The 20,317-nt window shown below is 38.3% G+C and overlaps 1 protein-coding gene across 1 annotated transcript in view; it reads right to left on the bottom strand.

The window, feature by feature from the left end:
* Window positions 1–3,015: 3,015 nt before the first annotated feature.
* LOC145989964 (uncharacterized) overlaps window positions 3,016–20,317 on the bottom strand; it is a 169,955-nt gene continuing 152,653 nt past the window's right edge. The window contains exons 2-3 of the mRNA XM_083125516.1: window positions 10,413–10,579; window positions 3,016–5,086 (exon numbers count right to left, since the gene is read on the bottom strand). Coding sequence (XP_082981642.1) covers window positions 4,451–5,086; window positions 10,413–10,579 — 803 coding nt within the window. The 3' untranslated portion in view covers window positions 3,016–4,450. The remainder of the gene's footprint in view (window positions 5,087–10,412; window positions 10,580–20,317) is intronic.

Raw genomic sequence — 20,317 nt, 5'->3', positions numbered from 1 at the left:
TGTAATTTCGATAATTGAGTTGTTTTCGATCGTCGAACGTGGTTAGGCATCTCGGGCAAACTTCGATGTTGTTTGCATACTTGGTAGTTTGACTTCTGACCAAACGTGATAGTGAACGAATTAGCATGTAATGATGAACATCCTCGTTGGAAATAAGAAGAAGATTAATCACACGAGCATCGTCATCGTCGATATCGCTTATCCTGACAGGATGCACGAGATATTTATCTGACGTGAAGGAATATACATTAATAGCAATGCATTTTCCTGCACGATTTTCGAACTTTGTTATATCCGACAATGTCACCGGGTATTCGATGCCAAACATTACACTTTCAAACTCGGACTCGTATTGCTTGTAATGAAAAACCTGTTCTGGATGATTTAACCAATAAACAGGATGCAGTGCAGCCAATATACACCAAAAAAAACACTTGTTATCGCTGTTCTGTATATTTAACACAGCTCTCTTGTGTTGAATGTTCGGTGGAAGAGGAACGTAGCTGGAAGCGCGAAGAGGCGAGAATCGGTTCACGTAAACGGTTAACGTGTGAGGACTTCCACACAGAGACCATCCCGACCCTTTAGCCTCGAAATCGTCATGTTTCTTAACCAGCTCATTGGTAACTTTATAATAGAAGTTGTCTAAATTTTCGACGTCCGCCAAATAAAGAGTCTGGTTTTTTGTACAATGATAAAAAATACTCGTTGTGCCATCAACTTTCTCGTATTCAGAAAACAGAACAACATATACTTTTATAGAGTTGTTTTCAAGTTTATTTTTTAGAATATTTAGTACAGATGTTTTCGTTTCGTCCAAGAAACTAAGGATGTCACGGCCTGGTTCTGACCTAATTGAAAAATCCTGGAGTTGGTCGTTGAATGCAGATCTAATTGGTTTGCGTTCATTAGATAATTTAATTTGCTTGGAAGTGGAAGCTTCCGTATCTGCATTATCGATTTTCCTTTTCAATATTCCTCGTTCGATCGATAGTTTGCAAATTTTGAGGTGTTTACTTAAATTTGCAATGCTGATCATCTTTCCACATCGAGCACAAGACTTAGAAGGTAACAAACGATTAATTCTCGAATCTGTTTCGCTACATCTTGCCCTGTGCTTGCTAATATTAGTTTTAGATATTAATTTTTCGCAAGTAACACATTCAGTTTTATCATTTTTTCGATTGAAACTGGTGGTGGATGCCATTATGCTTTCTCCAAAAAATCACAGAAATCAAAAAGTCTAGTATATAGCGATACAATTTTCAGGTATGTTATTTTATATAGAATTTCTTGGAGTGATTACAAAACTCAAAAATTCAATCTACTGTAAATAGAATTTCAGGTATGTTATTTATATAGAATTTCTTGTGTGCGAATACAAAAACTCAAAATATGCCTTGGAGATTTCAACCAGACGAAAAAAAAAACCTTGGTGATTTTTTTCGAGTGAGGAGTTGGAAATACTGCGATCTTCACTTGGTGTTGGTCAACCGGACTGATTGCACAAGCAAGGTTGCCAGCTCCTTGCTTTAGGTTTGGGCCGCGTCCGAATCGGCAGCAGATGTCACCTAGAGCACCGTTCCATCCGGGGACTCAGCCAACCTCCGTTGTCCGAATTCGCGGCAGACGTGGAGTCGGAGGGGAGAGCAGAGAGCCGCGACAGATGCACGCTTGAACTCGCTGTGACCCTGCGCTTGGCAGCCATATTCTAACTTTCACTTTGTACAAACAACATTTACTAATTAGACGATGTAAAACTCAGCTATACTTTAACATTTTATCGATAATACTGAATGTAGAAAAATTGTAAATAGTGAAATACCGTGTTACATTTTCAATATGAGTAGTAAATAAGTGGAAATCATTGTCATGTTTGTTTGACGTCTGCCTTCTGCTTCCGTGCGATGCGCCTGTGCCCCAGAGCGCGATGGGTGAAGTTCGGGCTGACACCTGGCGGGAAAAGTGACAACCGTACTACAAGGGGACATGTAGATTCGGACGACTTGGACTTGATTTCGACGGCACGCGAGAGCAACAGGGGAGAATAGGAGGGAGCGCTTGTCAATCCGGACACGGCCTAGGTTAGACCAAGAAAAAAAAAAAAACCTTGGTGATTTTTTTCGAGTGAGGAGTTGGTAACACTGATCTCCACTTGATGGCGATCAACCAGACTGATTGCACAAGCAAAGGTTGCCAGCTCCTTGCTTTAGGTTAGGTTAGACCAAGGAAAAAACCTTGGTGATTTTTTTTCGTGTGAGGAGTTGGCAACGCTGATCTCCACTTGAGGGCGATCAACCGGGTTGATTGCACAAGCAAAGGTTGTCAGCTCCTTGCTTTAGATTAGGTTAGACCAAGAAAAACCTTGGTGATTTTTTTCGAGTGTGGAGTTGGCAACACTGCTCTTCACTTGGTGTTTGTGAAACGGGTTGATTGCACAAGCAAGGTCGCCAACTTTTTGCTTTAGATTAGGTTAGACCAAGAAAAAAAACCTTGGTGATTTTTTTTTCGGGTGAGGAGTTGGCAACGTTGATCTCCACTTTCGGTTTGTGAAACGGGCTGATTGCACAAGCACGGTTGCCAGCTCCTTGCTTTAGGTTAGGTTAGACCAAGAAAAAAAAAACCTTGGTGATTTTTTCGGGTGAGGAGTTGGCAACACTGCGCTTCACCTGTGACGTCACGGAATCTCGACCAATCAAATCTTGTTCCCAACTGGCTCCTATCTACTCGTAGTACAGGTGCCCCGGTTCAACGCCATCAAGTGAAGCGCAGTGTTGCCAACTAAAAAAAAATAGGTTAAGTTATATCACGTAAGATCATGGCATTCGTACCAAGTATGAGATGGGAAAAATCGAAAATTTCGCTAAAACATCGCTAAGCACTAAAACATCGACAAAAAATTGCCAATATGTGTCAAAAAATGACATTTAATTGATAAAAAAAGGGCTACAAGTGCCGCTCGTACCAAGTATTGCGTTGAAACAATCAATATGCACTACTCAAGAAGTTGTTTGAAACACACTACACAGTGCTACTTAAAGGAGAAAGAAGTGAATATGAGGCGTTAGAGGCAGAAAGTGCAAAGGTAGATTCAACATTTTACATAAACTAATCATGTATTTCCTCATTTGTGTTAGGTATCTTTTGTGTCAGTAGATTCTACAACGAATCATTATTTTATCTGAGACTCAAAATGAGTTTAGGGGTCTGAATTTATAATGTTGCTGCACATGTACAGTAAAGAACTGATTTTTCTTTTTATGAAAGCAACACCTCGTAATGTATTCAAGACAGTATCGTCCATCTCCAATTTGTTAACAATTACACAATTGAACCATGGGTTCACCAAAGATCGTATCATTCTGAAATGTTTCTACTCTCAGATCAACAACACACTTCTTGTACACATGATAATTGGAACGTTTTCTGACAGAGTAAGAACTATTCAGCCAACAAATTGTCCTGAAAGTATGTCACACACAAAAATGGCACATATATAAGTTTTTATTCTTTCGTTCAGAGCTCATCGTAGTCAATATTACGTATATTTCTTGTTCAGTTTCTCTTGTCGTGAATAAATATCGCTAGTATGCGATAGGAAAGATACAGTGCAGATATAAGAATTCACTATACACAGTTGATAGTCTTGTTTATGGTCTTCTTCGAATGCAAGAGTTCTATATTCATTACTACCTTAAAGCACATTGCGGTAACACATTACTGTCTGTTATGAAGACATATAATTGATTCGTGTTACTAAAACGTGCCTACAACTATGTTGAAATGCACGCAAGTATATAAATGTAACTCTTTTAAGTTTGTCTTTCTATATTGCATTTATTTAATAAATATTGCTACTTCCATTATTGCCTTTGTTGACGAATGCTTTCGGTTGATTTTTGTCCGACCAAATCGTACCTAAATCTATCAAACTTGCACACCAAACAGAAACAGTACCCACTTGGCTGCATCTAAGGAAGCTTGCACACCAAAGAAGCAGACTACGTTGTACAAGTTTCCTCAAGTTTCCCATTTCCATAACGCTATATACCATTGCTACTGTTTTGTTGAATTGCATACGTTTCTTAGAGTTTTAATAATAGAAAATAATGTACTTACATTGCAAACATGGCCGATACTGGCATAGACGTAAGTATCATGACTTGCTTGTGGGCAAAAATTGACAATCTGTAACGGTTAATGTAGTGAAATATATGTATATTTGCAACTGGTCGTCATTTTCACAAAACCTACAACGTATTTCTTTCTCTGAATGATATGTTATCTGATATCTTCAAGAAATGTAATGGAGAAAACTCCAAATCATATTTTAGAGGATTTTTTACTGTTTATACTGACTTTAAGGTGATTATAAATGTAGAACTCTTGACAAGCGTGTGTGTTTTTCAGTAGAGAAACATGTTTTGCTTCGAGACTATATTACACCGAATCACAATGCATCCGTAGCATTGGTAGACTCCCCACTCGGCGAGTCCCGTGAACGAGCACTGTCCTCAGTCCTTGACAAAAGAGACTCTATACTGAAGGGATTTGGCCTTCTGGGTTTGCAACACTTGTCGACGGAAGTGTCAGTTTTCGGAGACGGCGAGCGTTGCTGCTGGTACTGTTGGAGGGCGCTGGCGTCGACGGCGTCGCTGCAGTCTTCGCTGTCCGTCGCGGGACGTTCGTCACGATCGCTGAAGCTCGCGACGCTCTTTGAATCGTCACCGACGACGTCGATTTCGATGTCCCGGCTGTTCCCGCTGCAGCTACTGCTGTTGGAGTCCATTCCATTCCCGGCGCCTCCACCACCTTGCTCCTGTTTCTTCTTCTGCTGCGTCTCCCAGTCTCTTCGCAGCGTTGCCAGGTCCACGTGGATTCCCTTCTGGGCCAGCTTCTTCTGCTGCTTCTCCAGCGACTTAAGGAGCTTCTTCTCTCGCCTCTCGTGCTCCTTCCTCTCCAGCTCTTCCGGAGGGATGGGTTCTCCGCTGCACGTCTGAGGATGCGCGTTGTGAGCTGGCCTCCCCGGGCCCTTCTTTGTGTGCTCCTTCTTCCGCCACTTCGCACGACGGTTTTGGAACCACACCTGTCAAAGAAGCAGAAAAGAAGCTTTGTTGAATATCGGAGCTGAGTGAAAGTGAACATTGATAAATGTCACAGCTAAACAGAATGGGAACTTTGATGAATGTCAGAGATGAGCAGAAAGAAAACTTTTATGAATATCAAAGCTGAACAGAATGGGAACTTTGATGAATGTCGGAGCTGAACAGAAATGAAATTTCGATATATATCAGAGCTGAGAAGAGAGGAAACTTTGATAAATGTCAGAGATAAGTAGAAAGGAAACTTTGATGAATTTCACAGCTGAACAGAATGGCAACTTTGATTATTGTCAGAGATGAACCGAAATAGAACTTTGATAAATATCAAAGCTGAGAAGAAAGGCAACTTTGATAAATGTCAGAGATGAGTAGAAAGGAAACTTTGATGAATGTCAGAGCTGAACAGAAGGGAAACTTTGATGTGTCAAAGCAGACTAGAGAGCAAACTTTCATAAATATCAGCACTGAACAGAAACGAAACTTGGATAAACATAAGACATTGACATAAAGGAGTTTTTGAAGAATGAAAAGTTTGATAGAGCAGATATTGGTTACATATCAGAGCTAAACTGTCAGGTAACTGATAAATATGAAATCTGTGTAGAAAGGAAACTTTGATATATATCAGAGCTGAACAGAAAGGAAATATTGATAAATATTACAAGTGAGCAGAAACGAAACTTGGATAATAAGTAAAAATATAGATATAACAACATAATTTATTATCTAGCTCGTGTGTAGTTAATACAATGAGACTGTGCGCATCTCTTTTATGAAGGAAAATTATGTAAATACGTTCAGCTGATGAAAAATGAAATATCTGCGCAATTTTTTTCCGTTCACGCAAGTCAATACAAAACTAATTCATCAAAATTGAATCCTCCCTTTCTTGAAGTTCGGTGGAAATAAACGAACAACATGCAACAAACCGCAATATTGATGATTTTTTTGTACTGAAAGACTCAATAACAAGGCTACAAACTATCACTTTTATATCATAGTTCTAATAATATTTCTCTATCCATTGGTGATTTTGAAAAAAAAAATAATATGAATTGAAATGTTTTGAAACTCTGTTAATAGTTGTAAAATTTGCCTTAATCTACCATTAAAATTTTAGTTTGCCTGTTAATCTACGAAACAGTTTTTTTTGGTGACTCCATGCGCATTAATGACGTCACTTCTCAGTACTGTGTAACCCCCTTGCAGAAGAGTTCTATGGGTTTCTATCAAAATCTTCTGCTGAGAAAGAAGTGTACTCCTTGTCTTCAATCTTTTGTGCATTTTTTGTAGCGAGCCTCTACGATAAGGAAGAAAAAAACGAATTCTTAATGGCAACCATAATAAATACATTATAGGGAGCATGAGGCCCGCATGTCTGCTATTCTTTCGGAGGGAAAATATGTGATTAAGCGCTTGTGGTCAAAGCGAACCCATTATTAAGTGTTATTTGGGAAAACCGCGCTCTCTATGTTTCCCTGCCTCAACTAAGAAGGCATGTCTGCCCTGGGTGGTAAAATACAGGGAGAACGGACGATAGGGGGTGCAGGGAGGGGAGAGAGGGTAAAGTGGGCGGGCAAAGGCTGAGGGACAAGAGTCTAGATTGAATTGTTACGGAGAGAAGAAGGGGGAAAAAAACGATCATGGACCTCGAGAAAAAGCACAAAGTATCTTAAATCAGACACCTGTATTTTGGAAGGCATGTCGAGGGTAACAATCATGATGATTCGCTTCGTACACCTATTTTTAACGAAATCAATTGGTGGTGTAGTCTGCGCACACACAGCAGCGGTTTGGTTCGATTTTGTTGTTGCAATGGGGGGAAAAGTCGGAATTGTTGGATTGGAGTGATCGGAAAGTAAGGTTCCAGAACGGTCTTCTGGCCTCGTGTAAACAATTGTTGGTTTGAGCCCACTTTTTGCACAGATAGGCTAATCAGGACTGGACATAGAGTTTAAAGTGGGATCCGAACTAATGTGGTGCCTCCATCGGGTATCGAATCCGGAACCGTCAACACTTGTGATCCCCGGTAGAGGCAAATTACATAATGGATAGTAACCGTCTCACTTATGCTCAATCATATGCGAAGTTATTTTTTTTTGCCCTGAGATGGTCACAGAACATGTCCCCTCTCAGAATGTGATAGGTTTAAGATGGAAACCACTGTAGACTTTTCTATTTATTGGATTCACATATAGACGGCAAGAAAATTACAAGCATAAAGTTATTAATTTTTTCAACCCGGAAGTATTTCGGGAAAGAAATGTTATCATCTTGATATGAAGGAAGAAAAGTCAGAACTAGAGACTTGAAGATGAAATGCATCAATCTTTGAAGGGACACAAACAAATGTTGTCGTGTTTTTGTACTTAATGTCCGACCTTCGTGGCAAAATGGCTAGTATACCACGCTACGACGCCAGAGGTCACGGGTTCGAATCCCGGACTGAGTATGTGTGTTCTTTGTGAATGTCCCTTCATCATGTCATCACTCATCCTTACCATCGCGATTATCCGAAAGTGGCAGAATCAATCAAAAGTGGCGTATTTAAGGGTTGACTAGGGCTCCACCCCCTCCTTCCAATGTAAAATTATACACTCCTTACAAAAAAATTGGAATACTGTTATATTAGGCACAACAAGTTACGAATATTATTATCTTAGGCAATAGGTGATAGGCACGGTCTGATTTTTTTATTTGATTTGATTTATTTTACTTCGCTTTTGTGCCACTTTTGGCTAATTTGCGAAGATGGGAATGAGTGATTATATGATGAAATTGATGAACAGACATCACAAACGTCCATGCCCAAGCCAATATTCGAACCCGGGACCCCAAGCGTCGCAGCGTGATAGGTACGGTGGCATATGTCGGGGGAAAGACGAGAACGTCCTCTAGACAGATACCATATGTTGTTGCATTCCAAGCCGTGTGTCTACCACCTATTGTCTAACGTAACAATATTCCAAACATTTTGTGAGGAGTGTATAATAGCTACATATTATAACTTGTTGATTTACAGTTCATTATTTTGGAAAGGATTGCCCGTGTGTGTGTGTGTATGTGGGTGTGTGTGTGTGTGTTCATACAGGATATCGCCGTAGAGCACTTATAAACTTCCATCCTGAGTGTGTGTATGAAATTGTGACTGGAAATTTCTTTACACCATTGAGGGTGCTTCAGTATCGAAGTGGGACATTACACGTGTTATACCACTCAGTACACCCCGGGAAACGGATCTGAATAAAGAAATGAAAACCCTTCACATTAATGTGAGGTGACGTATTACTTGCATTTTCTCCTGACGTTTGTTCATGCTTGTAACAAAAGGTAGACACCAAGGGGAAACTGTAGTTGATGTTCAAGTCATCTGGACGTTGAAAGTTCTGGGTTCGACCAACGGACATGGCATGGGCAATCCTTTCCGCTGTTATGTCACATCGCCATTTGTTCCTTCACGTCGTCCGACGTACCTAAAGACTAGATAACTAAGCAGAATAAATGAAACGGTTGTTTACCTTCGCGAAAACACTCAACCAGCCCCCCCCCCTCTCCCGTTCCGTATCAGCTTGTGGCCACGGTCTGCACGCTCACCTCACCATTCCCCACAGCGCTAGTTAACCCGACATTCGAAGCTCATTTCGATTCCCGCTAGATGGCAGAGTCGACTAAAACACATTTCTTTCCCTTCTATTTTGTAAACACGATCCCTTGCGAACTCTTCAAACGTCCAAAAAACGACATTCAACCTTTTCATTCGCACCATTACGTCCTCTGCTTCCAATTCTATCTCTTCTTTTCTTTTATCAGCTCCCTCTGCCACCCTCCCTCAACTCATCCTTTGGAACTGTGCCTATTGCTGGGCCGCTCTCGTAATGGAGCTCCGGGGACCCCTTCCCATCCACCAGTCCTTCCCTCTTCCCACGGATTGATTCCTTCGCTTGGTGCCGAAGCGCAGGCGTATTAGCCAAGACCTTTTTGATAGGCTCCCTGTTATTCCGTAGACCGCTGGATTTCAGTTAGCGGACATTTACGGGGGTTATCTATTTGAATCGGGGCGAGATGGCCGACTTACTATTATTTTTGATTGAGCCGAGAGCTAGATTTCTATTTGTTGACAATGTCTGCAACCAATGTAAGGAAATCAATATCAACTGCTGGTCCCAACGTAACAATAAGCGTTTACTGCATGGTATCAGGGTGGCGGAACAGATATGACAGGGCACAAATGGGAGTGCCTTTTTGACCTTATTCTCACTAAGCACTGCATGGAGACAAATTCTAAATAATAAAACTGAAACTTATCTCCTCAAGTCGCGCTAATGCCTGCTTCATTCTTGGTTTGTCTGTTTTCAGCAAGATAAGAAAAATGTTACCTTTTGCTACAACTAGCATGTAAATTTCTTACATACATAATTTGCTTCGAAGCTTATATGATAATCTCGTGTATCCCCGTCCATTTAGAACTAATAAATCATTGTGCAGAACAGGTAATTGATGATATTTAATACATTTCAGTCAACTAGTAGAAGGTACAAGCAGAAAAAAGTGTTATTGTACTGATTTATTCAAAGACTATGTAGTGTAGATTTCAATACATCCTTTCAAGTGTGGTTCAATGGGGATACTGCAAAATAAGGCTCATTTAATGTTTAGCATTTGTACAATAGCCTATCTGTCTTCTATGAATAAATACATATTCATTTATGGTTAGGATGTGTCTGTCTCTGTGAATATATGGTTTTATGATTAGAATATAAATAGTGGGTTTTGTTTTCAGGGGGGCCCCCAAGTTATCCTTATATACAAATTATTTACGCATATATCAATTTGGAAATTCCAAAATCTGTAAATTGGAAGTAGACTCAGGATGGTTGGTTAGTAAGTTAGGGGAGGGTCTGGAACCCTCAGCTTGTTAAGCTTACGAGGGAAGGGTATGTGAGCTATATACTGTAGCTTCCTCTCTCTCTCTCTCGATTGATTCATATATCTCGTAGTTACGTAGTGAAAAAACACGCGAGCCATACAGATGAATAGTTCGAAGACCAACTCGGCATAGATTCAAGAATTAGATTGAGAATTCAATTGGTTCGTAGGACGGTAGCTTGAACACCCTCAACTGTTTGTTTTGAACAGTCCTCATGAACTGGTTCACCAAACTGTGAACGACATTTTCAACATTTTTATGTCCTCCTTTGAACTATATGAACTGTTCGCGTGAACGGTTCTAATGAATGGATTCAAAATATTGACGAACTGTTCTTGTGAACGGTTCGTGAACTGAAAGAAAATTCGAAATTGAACACTAACCGCTACTCTTGATTCCTTGAGGTCGAGCCTCATCGCAAGGGCCTCCCTCATGAAAACGTCCGGGTAATGGCTCGCCTGGAATGCTCGCTCCAGTTCCTCCAGCTGCCAGCTGTTGAAATTCGTCCTGGAGCGCCGCCTTTTCGCTGGAGTGTCGTCCCCGTCGCTATCTGAAAGAAACACAAGGATTTATCCATTAGATCTACAACTTCTTGAATTTCTACAACAAGTTACTTATTTTGAATATTGATCACAGTGAAATGAGTTGTGTTCTATCCCATTGAAGCATTCACAGTTCAACAAAATATGCTTAAGGTTCGGCTGGATCTTTGGCTGGCCCCAATGAATCCGTTTTACTTTTCCTTTCGACAAACCGCTATCATATTTCGACTTCTGAACAATTACATCTGTCCAGATATTCGCAATAGTTCAGTAGGCTTACATAGCCACGAAACTATTGCGAATATCTAAACAACAGCGAAAGTAATTGGTCAGAATTCGAAATCTCATAGCGGTTTGTTGAAAGGAGAGGAGATTTTGAAAACGGCTTGGCTGGTGTTGGCCAAAGGTCAAGCAAAATGATCGCATAAATATTTTTTGTAATATTTGTTACAAATTTCCTTCCGAGACTTGAACAGATAAATGCTACCTCAAGCTCTTTGCGACGCATAATATTAGTTAAAGAACACAGACTTTAACACATTTTTTCCAGAGCGGAACAGATTTTGCATAAAGATGGTGAAGATTGGATAACAACTGAAGATCGCAGCGAGAAAATTAAACGCTGACGGAAGAGACATCTATTGGCGTTAACTGAAACACCAATGTCGCTTCTGTAACTGGGAGGGTATTTAATTAAAAATCTGTCCTTGGGACGTTGGAAGATCGGGTGAAAGTGGGAAGGGAAAGGGGAGAAATTCAGAAACTTTCAGGACGAAAACTTGAACAGCACAAACTTGGTAATTCCTTTTGATAACTCAATTACGCTAATCTAAATTGTTAATGAGCTGGAAGAACATGATAAGTACGTCGGTTAATATTCGTAGTGCGATACACTTCGCCCCGGGGCATTCTGGGTAGACAAGGAAAGAGAGGTGGGGGAGAAGGAGGTGGAGGCAAGACTTGCGATCCCAACAGAATCCGATTCCATCTGATAGGTTTACGAGTTTATGATGAATAATTCATCCGGTATTATGAACTCCGTACTTCTGCCGTCCACACACGACCAGTATAAAATGTCTTCTTCATCGTATAAGTATCGAATAATCTATCTCATCCACACATGCATATGCTGTGTAAATCATCGGTGTCTGACGGTAGGAATAATAGATTTAAGAAGAACAAAAAATACCGAGAAAATGTCCGGTGCTACCGTATTAACAGAGACGTTAAAAAAAGTTTGAGAGAAAAAGCAACTGATTAAAGAAATGAATCATATTGAATTTGGGAACTAGAAAATTGATGTTGAGCTGACGTCTTAATAAAAATCGTTTTGATTTACAACCATATTTTCCCGGGAGAGGGATCACCCTATAAAAATTCATTAAAACATTCGTATGCTAACACGTTATTTTATTTAATTAAGTTCAATCTGTTAGACTGATCGAGAATTCCTCGCCCAAAGGGTGTAGCTGCATTCTTATCCTTTTAAGGATGTTTGTCCTTAATCCTGTTGTGAACTATTAAGTGCTGCCACCTATGAACGCACAGAGTCGTGCAGATTAGGTCTAGGTCTACGTAAGATGGCGATATTTGTACACTTTTCGTATCCACGACTAGAGGATGGTATTCATGCAGATTATATGAAAGTTTCTTCAAATTGCTTTAATATACAGACTTATTCAGACATATCAAAGGGATATTTGTCCAATTATTAAATGTAAAATAAAAAACATAAGGTTTTCTTAGTTTTAATAAACATTTTCACATTTTTGTGTGGTCGAGACAAAACAGCGAGCCTTTGTTCGCCCAGGAACCATCTTTAAGAGTGACAAAATGACGTTGATGTGACTTTCAATAAAGTTAGTCTCGGTATTAATCAAGCTGTGAAGTAACATTACCGGAATAGAATAATTTTATTTAGAGCATCAGAAGTATACACAGGGCCAATATTTTTTGGTAACCTATTACATTTGAATATACATATAACATACAAATTGAACTTGAAAGAAAATTTTAACAAAATCAACCACATAAGTATCGAAATTTTCACAGCTGGAATAATTAAAATAAATTTACTACAAAAACTTGATTTCTGCATGTTAGTTTTATTGAAATCTGTACGCAACACATGAAATGGTTAGGTACTCTTGACGTGCAATTGATAGATAAATATGTTTGATTGCCGCCAAATCATTGTAAATTCTGCTCAACATTTTGCACACGATTGAAACAGTGTTACCTCAGAATTTCAGGAACTGCCACTGTTCTGTTTACTCGCTTGTCCGTTGTTCAGAAGCTTTAAATCACTTCCGGTCATGGTAAATAATAATCATGATTTTTATTTTAAAAAATAATTTCTGATTAATTTTTATTTAAATCTGTTTTTTTTAATTAAATCGATTTTTTTTTTTAAAAAAAAGACACTTAAAATTGCTTGCATGGTTTTTAGCACCATACATACAGAAATTTGTTTTTCAATAGGAAGCCCTTTTCTGGTAAACGGCTCTGTAAAATATTTGAACAGTTTGATTAAAGCAAATAAAATATTGTATGTAAATATAGATTTTTCTGTTTCTGATAGTGTACATATGAACCTACTGTGGAAATGTTTGTTGAGTGTGTGAATGAAACTATAATAATTTCAGTAACTTCCAGTGAAAATAAAACATTCTGGATGTACTATATAGTAATTGTAACTTAAAAGAATTTCTATAGTTTTTGTAGCTGAATTTTGGCAATTATTTTAATCAGTGTGTGCAAAATATCAGCTGCCATGTTTATTTACAGTTTAATGATAATGAAACTATTTATGGTTTAATATGATTAATATTTTGTATTATTCTACACAAAGTGTTTGCTATTTTTGCCCACAAAAAATATTGAATTTTAACTCAAGAGAAATATAAGTGTGTTTACAGTTTGCACATTGTAATTTTTTTCGTATGAGCTTCACCCCATCAGTGCATATATTTTGTTTCCTTTTAGAGTGTAATAAGCACTAATAAATGTTTTCGAGATTAATGTTCTTTCACCAAAAGTGATTTATATATCTACAAAATCTTTCTGTAAATTATTTCCTTAAGGAGATTTAAATCTGATTTTTAAAAAAAATCATCTGATTTAAATCAAGCCAGTTTGCTACCGGTGTAAAGTTTTCCATGTCCGCCTCCGTTATTGAAAATATCCGTTAGTAAGAAAAAAATCCCCATGTATGGAGAATTACGAAATGTCCATTATTTAGAGGTGTTTGCTATTCACAAGAAGTTTTACTGCATTTTCTTGAACTACGAGAAACTAGGAATTTCAAATTCTCAACTTCAGATAGTCATGCATTTCTGAGACACTAGATCTTACTATACAGTAAAACCTCGTTATTCTGGACTAATGGAGGGGATAAGTTGACCGGTTTAACAAAAGTCCGGATTAACTGAAATAACCTAAGAGAACAGTAGAAAGAGTATTGAAACTCCGTTCATATCAACAAAACACGTTTATTATGGTGTATTTAAAGGCCATAGGCCTAAATACACTATACAGTACAAAGTCTGCGGTAAACAGAATTTCATCAGTGGTTGACTGCCTTTTCTTTGGGAAGTTCTCTTGTTGACTTCTAGCCACATTTAGAACCTTTCATTCTGCTTTTTATTGGAGGGGCTCTTGCCTGTCCGGATTAAGCGAAGTGCGGATTAACGAGGTCTTACTGTACCTACCACAATAGGAAATACAGGGGGAAATGAATTCATATTTGTTTGGATGCTGGTCTTATAATAAGTGAAACATGTAAGAAGTATAGCAAGAGAGTTAAAACATGATGCATTAAATTTGTATGATCAGCACAGTAGCAAAATTATTTAGAAACGTACGAAACATTGTATTTAAATGGTTTTCATTTCGATTTGTTAATCAACCTGTTGGAACTTTACATTATTATCACTTGTATAATTAAGTCTTCATGCGACCCGCCATCTTCCTTACATTATTTCAATGTCCTGGATGGATTCAGTAATTCAGGTAATTTAACCACACCCTATTATTTGCCTTTCATTGTGGCGTTCGTACAGTTTACAGTAGAAAAGCTGTTTCATATTCGTTCCTTATTCAATATTCATCTGGTCACGCACTTAACCGTAATTATTCAGCCTTCACAGCAGCTGCGAAATGAAACTGACAGCCTCCTCAGTAGGTTTTATAAAGACATCAAAGATGGCAGCACTGCTCACCGGCATGCTAAAGATACGTCTCACGCACAGAGAGCATTAGTTATGCAGTTTGTCGAAGAATCAATTATTTCTTCCGCGGCGAAGACGCGCTCCTGACTGACAACAGAGAGCCCCTGCCCTATAATTAGTGCTGGCCAAGTCTAGAACTCGTAATCAGGATCCATGCGAACAGCAAGACGCAAAGAATTAGCTGAAACCAATCGCAAATTGTTCCTTTGCCACGGAAAAGCACACCGGACTGGCGTAATCAAAGTCTTGCTTCCATTGTCTCACGAAAGAGGCATTGTGATCGTCACGCTACCCGCTAGAGGGCAGGGTGGTAGAGGAAATCTCTTTCTGCCTCAACTTCTGTTTGATATTCTTTGTTTTAAATGTTTCTTCTGCAGAAAATTAGGCATAAAAGATATATTTTTGTCGAAGGAATAAAAGTGGGACAGCCTTTAGTTTTAGCTAATGGTAAAGTGAAAAATAACGACAGCAAGATTGAGAAAAAAAAGTAGTTTGTTATTTTAGGAATTGCAGATGAATCTATACTGGGGTCCTAATATCACACAAAAAGGCTCAGCAGCAAAACAACAATCACTCACACCCTGCATTTAAACTCACCCGGCAAGTACACTTGATATGCAGAGCAGTTATAAACACCAACAGTGCCCTAATTTAAAAGCTGCAGAAACTTCAAAACAGTTTCATAACATTTATACTGAATGTCAAAAGAAGAGTATTTCCCCGAACATAATTGGATGAACGTTAAAAATAGGATAACATTTTTGGCATTTTGACATTTGGATTTACAGAAAGTGTTATCAGTACATGCCAACTCGATAAAGGCGATTCTATTCTTAGGGACAATTTGAACTGCTGTAACTACTTGTAGTGAGTTACATTGTAAATTTGCTTACAGTCCAATAACTCAAATTGCGACTATTTTCAGTGTCAGATTTGAACAGATTGAAAAGGGTTAAGTTTCAAACTCTCATGTCCATATCGGTGTAGGTAGGTGCTGCTTTGGAATGCGATTGAGTGTTGCACGAGAGAAATACTTCAACTAGCAAAGTCCAACACACGTAACAACCGCTGGGAAATCACCCATTGATTAATTTCTCTACGCAAAAAGTTCAACATTAACAGCTTATGCGAGCGGTTCTCAATTTTTTCCCTCATTGTTTAGTCGTAACTAAACTTCTGATGTAGCTCCACCATAGGTTTGCTCCGAATAGTGTATTCTAGGCTGCCTGATTAGTGGGGCGTGTTTGGTGTGTACGGTATCTGCAAAGTGCAAAGTGGCATTCGAGCTGTATAAACAAATTAACATCAGAGTCCTACGTATATTATTTTATTAGATATTCCTGCGTTTGTAATCTTTACGATTAGTTACAAAAATAAAAATGTGAAGCACATGTATGCTAGGAAGCACATAAGAAAATTTAATTTTCATATATTTTTTCCAGAGTTATTGAAAAGGGTAAAAGGCAGAAATAAGTATGTAAACAAACTGTCAAGCACATTTGGAGTTTTTATTATACATCCTCTGAGTTTCTAGTGAAAAGGCTGTGCCTGCAAAGCCTGGCACAGTTTCTTGATGTCTGGTTGTGAACTTGAAACTTTCAAGCGGAGATTCGGCTTCAAATTTAGTCTATTTCGGTACTTGTTATTCCGAGCTGATCGCGTACTCCCTTCAAGTCGTTCATGTACCCCTGGGGGTACGCGTACCACAGTTTGAGAACCACTTGTTTATGCCAGTCACTGGAATCGAATCAATCATACATATTATTATAGTATCAATTGAAACATTTTGGGCTTTGTGTTGTTTAAGGTAAGACTGAGATTTTAAAATGACAATACAGTAAAACCTCGTTAATCCGGACTCCGATAAGCCGGACTTTGCTTAATCCGGACAGGCAAAAGGAAAAAAAACAGAATGCAAGGTTTTAAATGTGGCTAGAAGTCAACAAGAGAACTTCGCAAAGAAAAGGCAGTCAACCACTGGTAAAATTCTGTTTCCCGCAGACTTTGTACTGTACTGTATAGTGTATGTAGGCCTATGCCCTTTAAATACATCATAATAAACGTGTTTTGTTGCTATAAACGGAGTTTTAATGCATTTTCTACTTTTCTTTTAGGTTATTTCAGTTAATCCGGACTTTCGTTAAATCGGTCAACTTATCCCCCCATTAGTCCGGATTAACGAGGCTTAACTGTATTACGTTCCATGAACAAGGGTGACTAATGCTTGGTATTTTGTTGTAGGAAAATGTTGGTGTATCGGAGAAGAGCAATAAAAGAAGATGGCCGAATGTCTTCTAGTGGAACAAGCCAACAACTTACTGTAAGCATTAAATTATTATAATTGTGTGGCTGAATATTTTGTTACCACGCTGCTTTCAAGAAAGAATTAGACAATTGAAACTGCTTTTGAGTAAGCTTTGAGATCAAATTCATATTTAATTAAAGCCACGATTGGCATGTTTAAAACAAGTGTTTTAAGATACGCAACTTTGTATTGTACGATTTGTATTCGTGTTTTAAAAAATTCAACGCAGTGTTTTAAACATGCTTTTTTGGACTTGATTTACACACATTTTGATAATACTTGAGATTTGATAGTCTGTGCTTATTTGTCCGTTTGATAACTGTCCTTTCATTCAATCTGTCATGTTTAGTATGCTGTGCATAAAAATCTGTTCAGTGGCCGAAAACGTACATTTATTCAGTTAAGGAAATCAGTATTTGTAGGAGAAGTTTAAAACACATGGCTATATTTTTTTTACAAGTGTTTAAAACAGTTTCATAATTGAATAGGATTTTGTAACGGTCGAATTGACCATTACTGGTTTTGGTAATATGTTAATTAATTGCTGGCCAGCTGCAAGGTGTAGGGTTAAGTAATATGTTTCCATGAGTGTACTTTTTTGTTATTATTGCATGTAAGTGTATATGCTTATTGGATTGTGCTTTGCTGGATATTAGATTCCCCTGTATTTTACCTCCCCGGTTGGGGGAGCTAGCTGTCTTTCAAAAGACCGTTGCAGTGGAATTTTCCAACGCTACGGGGTCCACGTCCACGGACGTTTACCCCGACTATAAAAAAGGCCAGTGGGCTTTAGCAAAAAAACAGTGTTTCCCCTCCCCATTGATCGACGAAAGAGGAACGTCTCCTCAAGTTTAGTCCACTTATGGTGGCTAAACTGGATATAATAATGTAGCATCTGGTTAAGCCAGCCCCCGTTGCTGTCTCAAGTCCCCTTTTAGAAAAAGCTTTGATTATGTGGATATTTCCGTATTGAATAATTGATGCCCAAAAGAAGGAGTGAAGGCGTAAGGAAACGCATTTGTAAGGAACGGAATATCATTTAAGCTGAGGGTAGGCCCGCAGAGATAGTTATGCTAACTCTGCGGTAAAGGAAGTGCCTATGGTGTAAGCCATAGGTGCGCAATTATGTTAATTTAGAGATTTGTTAATTTGGTCTATTCAAGACACACATGGAAACGCTATGTAAATATGTATATATATATATATATATATATATATATATATATATAACTACGTATAATAAACCAATATATCCTACGAGAATGTTATGATTCAAAGAACTACGGTACTGTCAATTTAAAACCAGTTGTATATTCACTTGCTGTACATGTGTAAACGAACCAGGGACTGAAAAATATAAATTATTATGTGAATCCCCCTTTTGTAATTCCGGTGCAAAAATAATCTGCTCGCTTAGCACCCAGGGTGAGGTGAAAGGAGAGATTGAGGGATAAAAGTAGGAAGAAATCCAGAGGGCCGGATAGAAACGAGGGATAGGGGGCCGAACTTTCACAATTTGGAGGAAACAGTTTTGTTCCGCACTTAACGTACATTGTCGTTAAGAAAATGTAATATTTTTGAAAAGAGAGAAGCTGGCTTTAGGACAGAGTGGGGCCTGGCAACAGTGGAAGAATTGAACTTTCTCGAACAATCTACATGCGCGATTTAAGAGTAATGAAATAGTTATTTTAAGAAGTTAATCAACAAAGAGTCTGATTTTTAACTAAAAACAAAGTTCTTCCTTGCATGATCGACCATTATTCTTAGAAAACAAGTAGTTTAAAACCTGTTCTTGATGGAAACAATATTTAGAATATTTTGATCAGTGGTTGCCTGTACATATGAGCCAATGAAATAAGTCAGAAGGTGCTATAGCTGCAGTAGGTGTCTTAAATACACCATGAACATGCAAGACGTTAACTGAGCTATTGAAAGTATATCACTGTGTAGAATTTTGGCTCCTCTATAGCTGAAAAAAAAAGGAAGGTTTAGTTTATGTAATGGTCAATAGATGGCGCAGTGGTGGTGTTACGTCACCTACCCCACTGATATCAGTGTAAGGTATTCTGAAGCACTACACTCCACTTTCAGCTGGAATACATTTATAGCAGCTATTATAGCCTAACACGGACACCTGACATGACGGAAGGATTCAACAAGTGATTGGATTTGGATGCATAGGCTCAATTTATATTAGTAGTTATTTTACTTAACACTATCTTATTTAGTTTTGTAGGAGTATTATTATTTAATTTTACTTCAGCTTTGATGCGAATGATCGTCAACTGAGACAAAGGGGGGGGAATCGACACAGAAATAATTAGTAAAAATGCCCAATGAAATAAAAGTACAATTCGGATTGTTATTTAAATCCACTGAACAAATCAGCAGAGTGAGTCAATTGTTAATTTTGAAATAATAATAATAATAATAATAATATGATTGTTAAATGAGTGTTTATGTTGCGTAAAAATGCATTAATCTCATTTATGGAAGTTATTGTAATGTATTTAGTGACAATTTATATGTTTCATTATTATTGTTCAAATACAATTATTAAGCTTGTTAATAAAATGTCCTATGTTATCCAGTGCATTTTTATCTTTTGATGAAAATAGTTACGAGTTTCTGAGTTAGTACCACGAACTTTTAGGAAACCAGTTACGTTGGTTAATAGCTATCGTTCATCTGTATTTCGGAAGGGTATTTTACAGCACGATTGGTAACCAACATCTTAGAACGTAAATTCCGAACCAGAACAAGAACGAAGCGGCCATAAGAAACGCAAGGTCCAGTCCGCACGTGAAGTACATCCCAATGTTCAAAGTTAACATGAAACTGTATAAAAGAAAACATTACAAACCATTGTAACAGCGTCAGATAGGGTCTGAAATGTTCCCTGAAAGGCCAAGGGCGGTTCACAATAGATAACGAGAGAATGCAAGCATCCGGTCACAGATTGGTTAGTTCACTCCAACTCTCCAGCCTAACTATTGCCTATTTTTGGGGAAGCAGCAAAATGTTTTATAAACCCTTGACTCATTCTGACCCAACAGGTCGCTAGATGCCGGAGCTTGCCCCGAGTTGATAGCTTCCTGGGGATGAGGCCTGCTCGAGAATGTTTTATACAGATAACGAATTATGATTGAAGCATGTGAACACTGATCATGGTAATTTATGCTTGGGAAATTGCCTTTAGAGCAGTAACAAGA

The sequence above is a fragment of the Lepisma saccharinum genome, chromosome 7, assembly GCF_977018435.1.
Source record: "Lepisma saccharinum chromosome 7, izLepSacc3.1, whole genome shotgun sequence".
In the NCBI taxonomy this organism is placed as follows: Eukaryota; Metazoa; Arthropoda; class Insecta; order Zygentoma; family Lepismatidae; genus Lepisma; species Lepisma saccharinum.
This window is presented reverse-complemented; position numbering and strand designations above follow the sequence as displayed.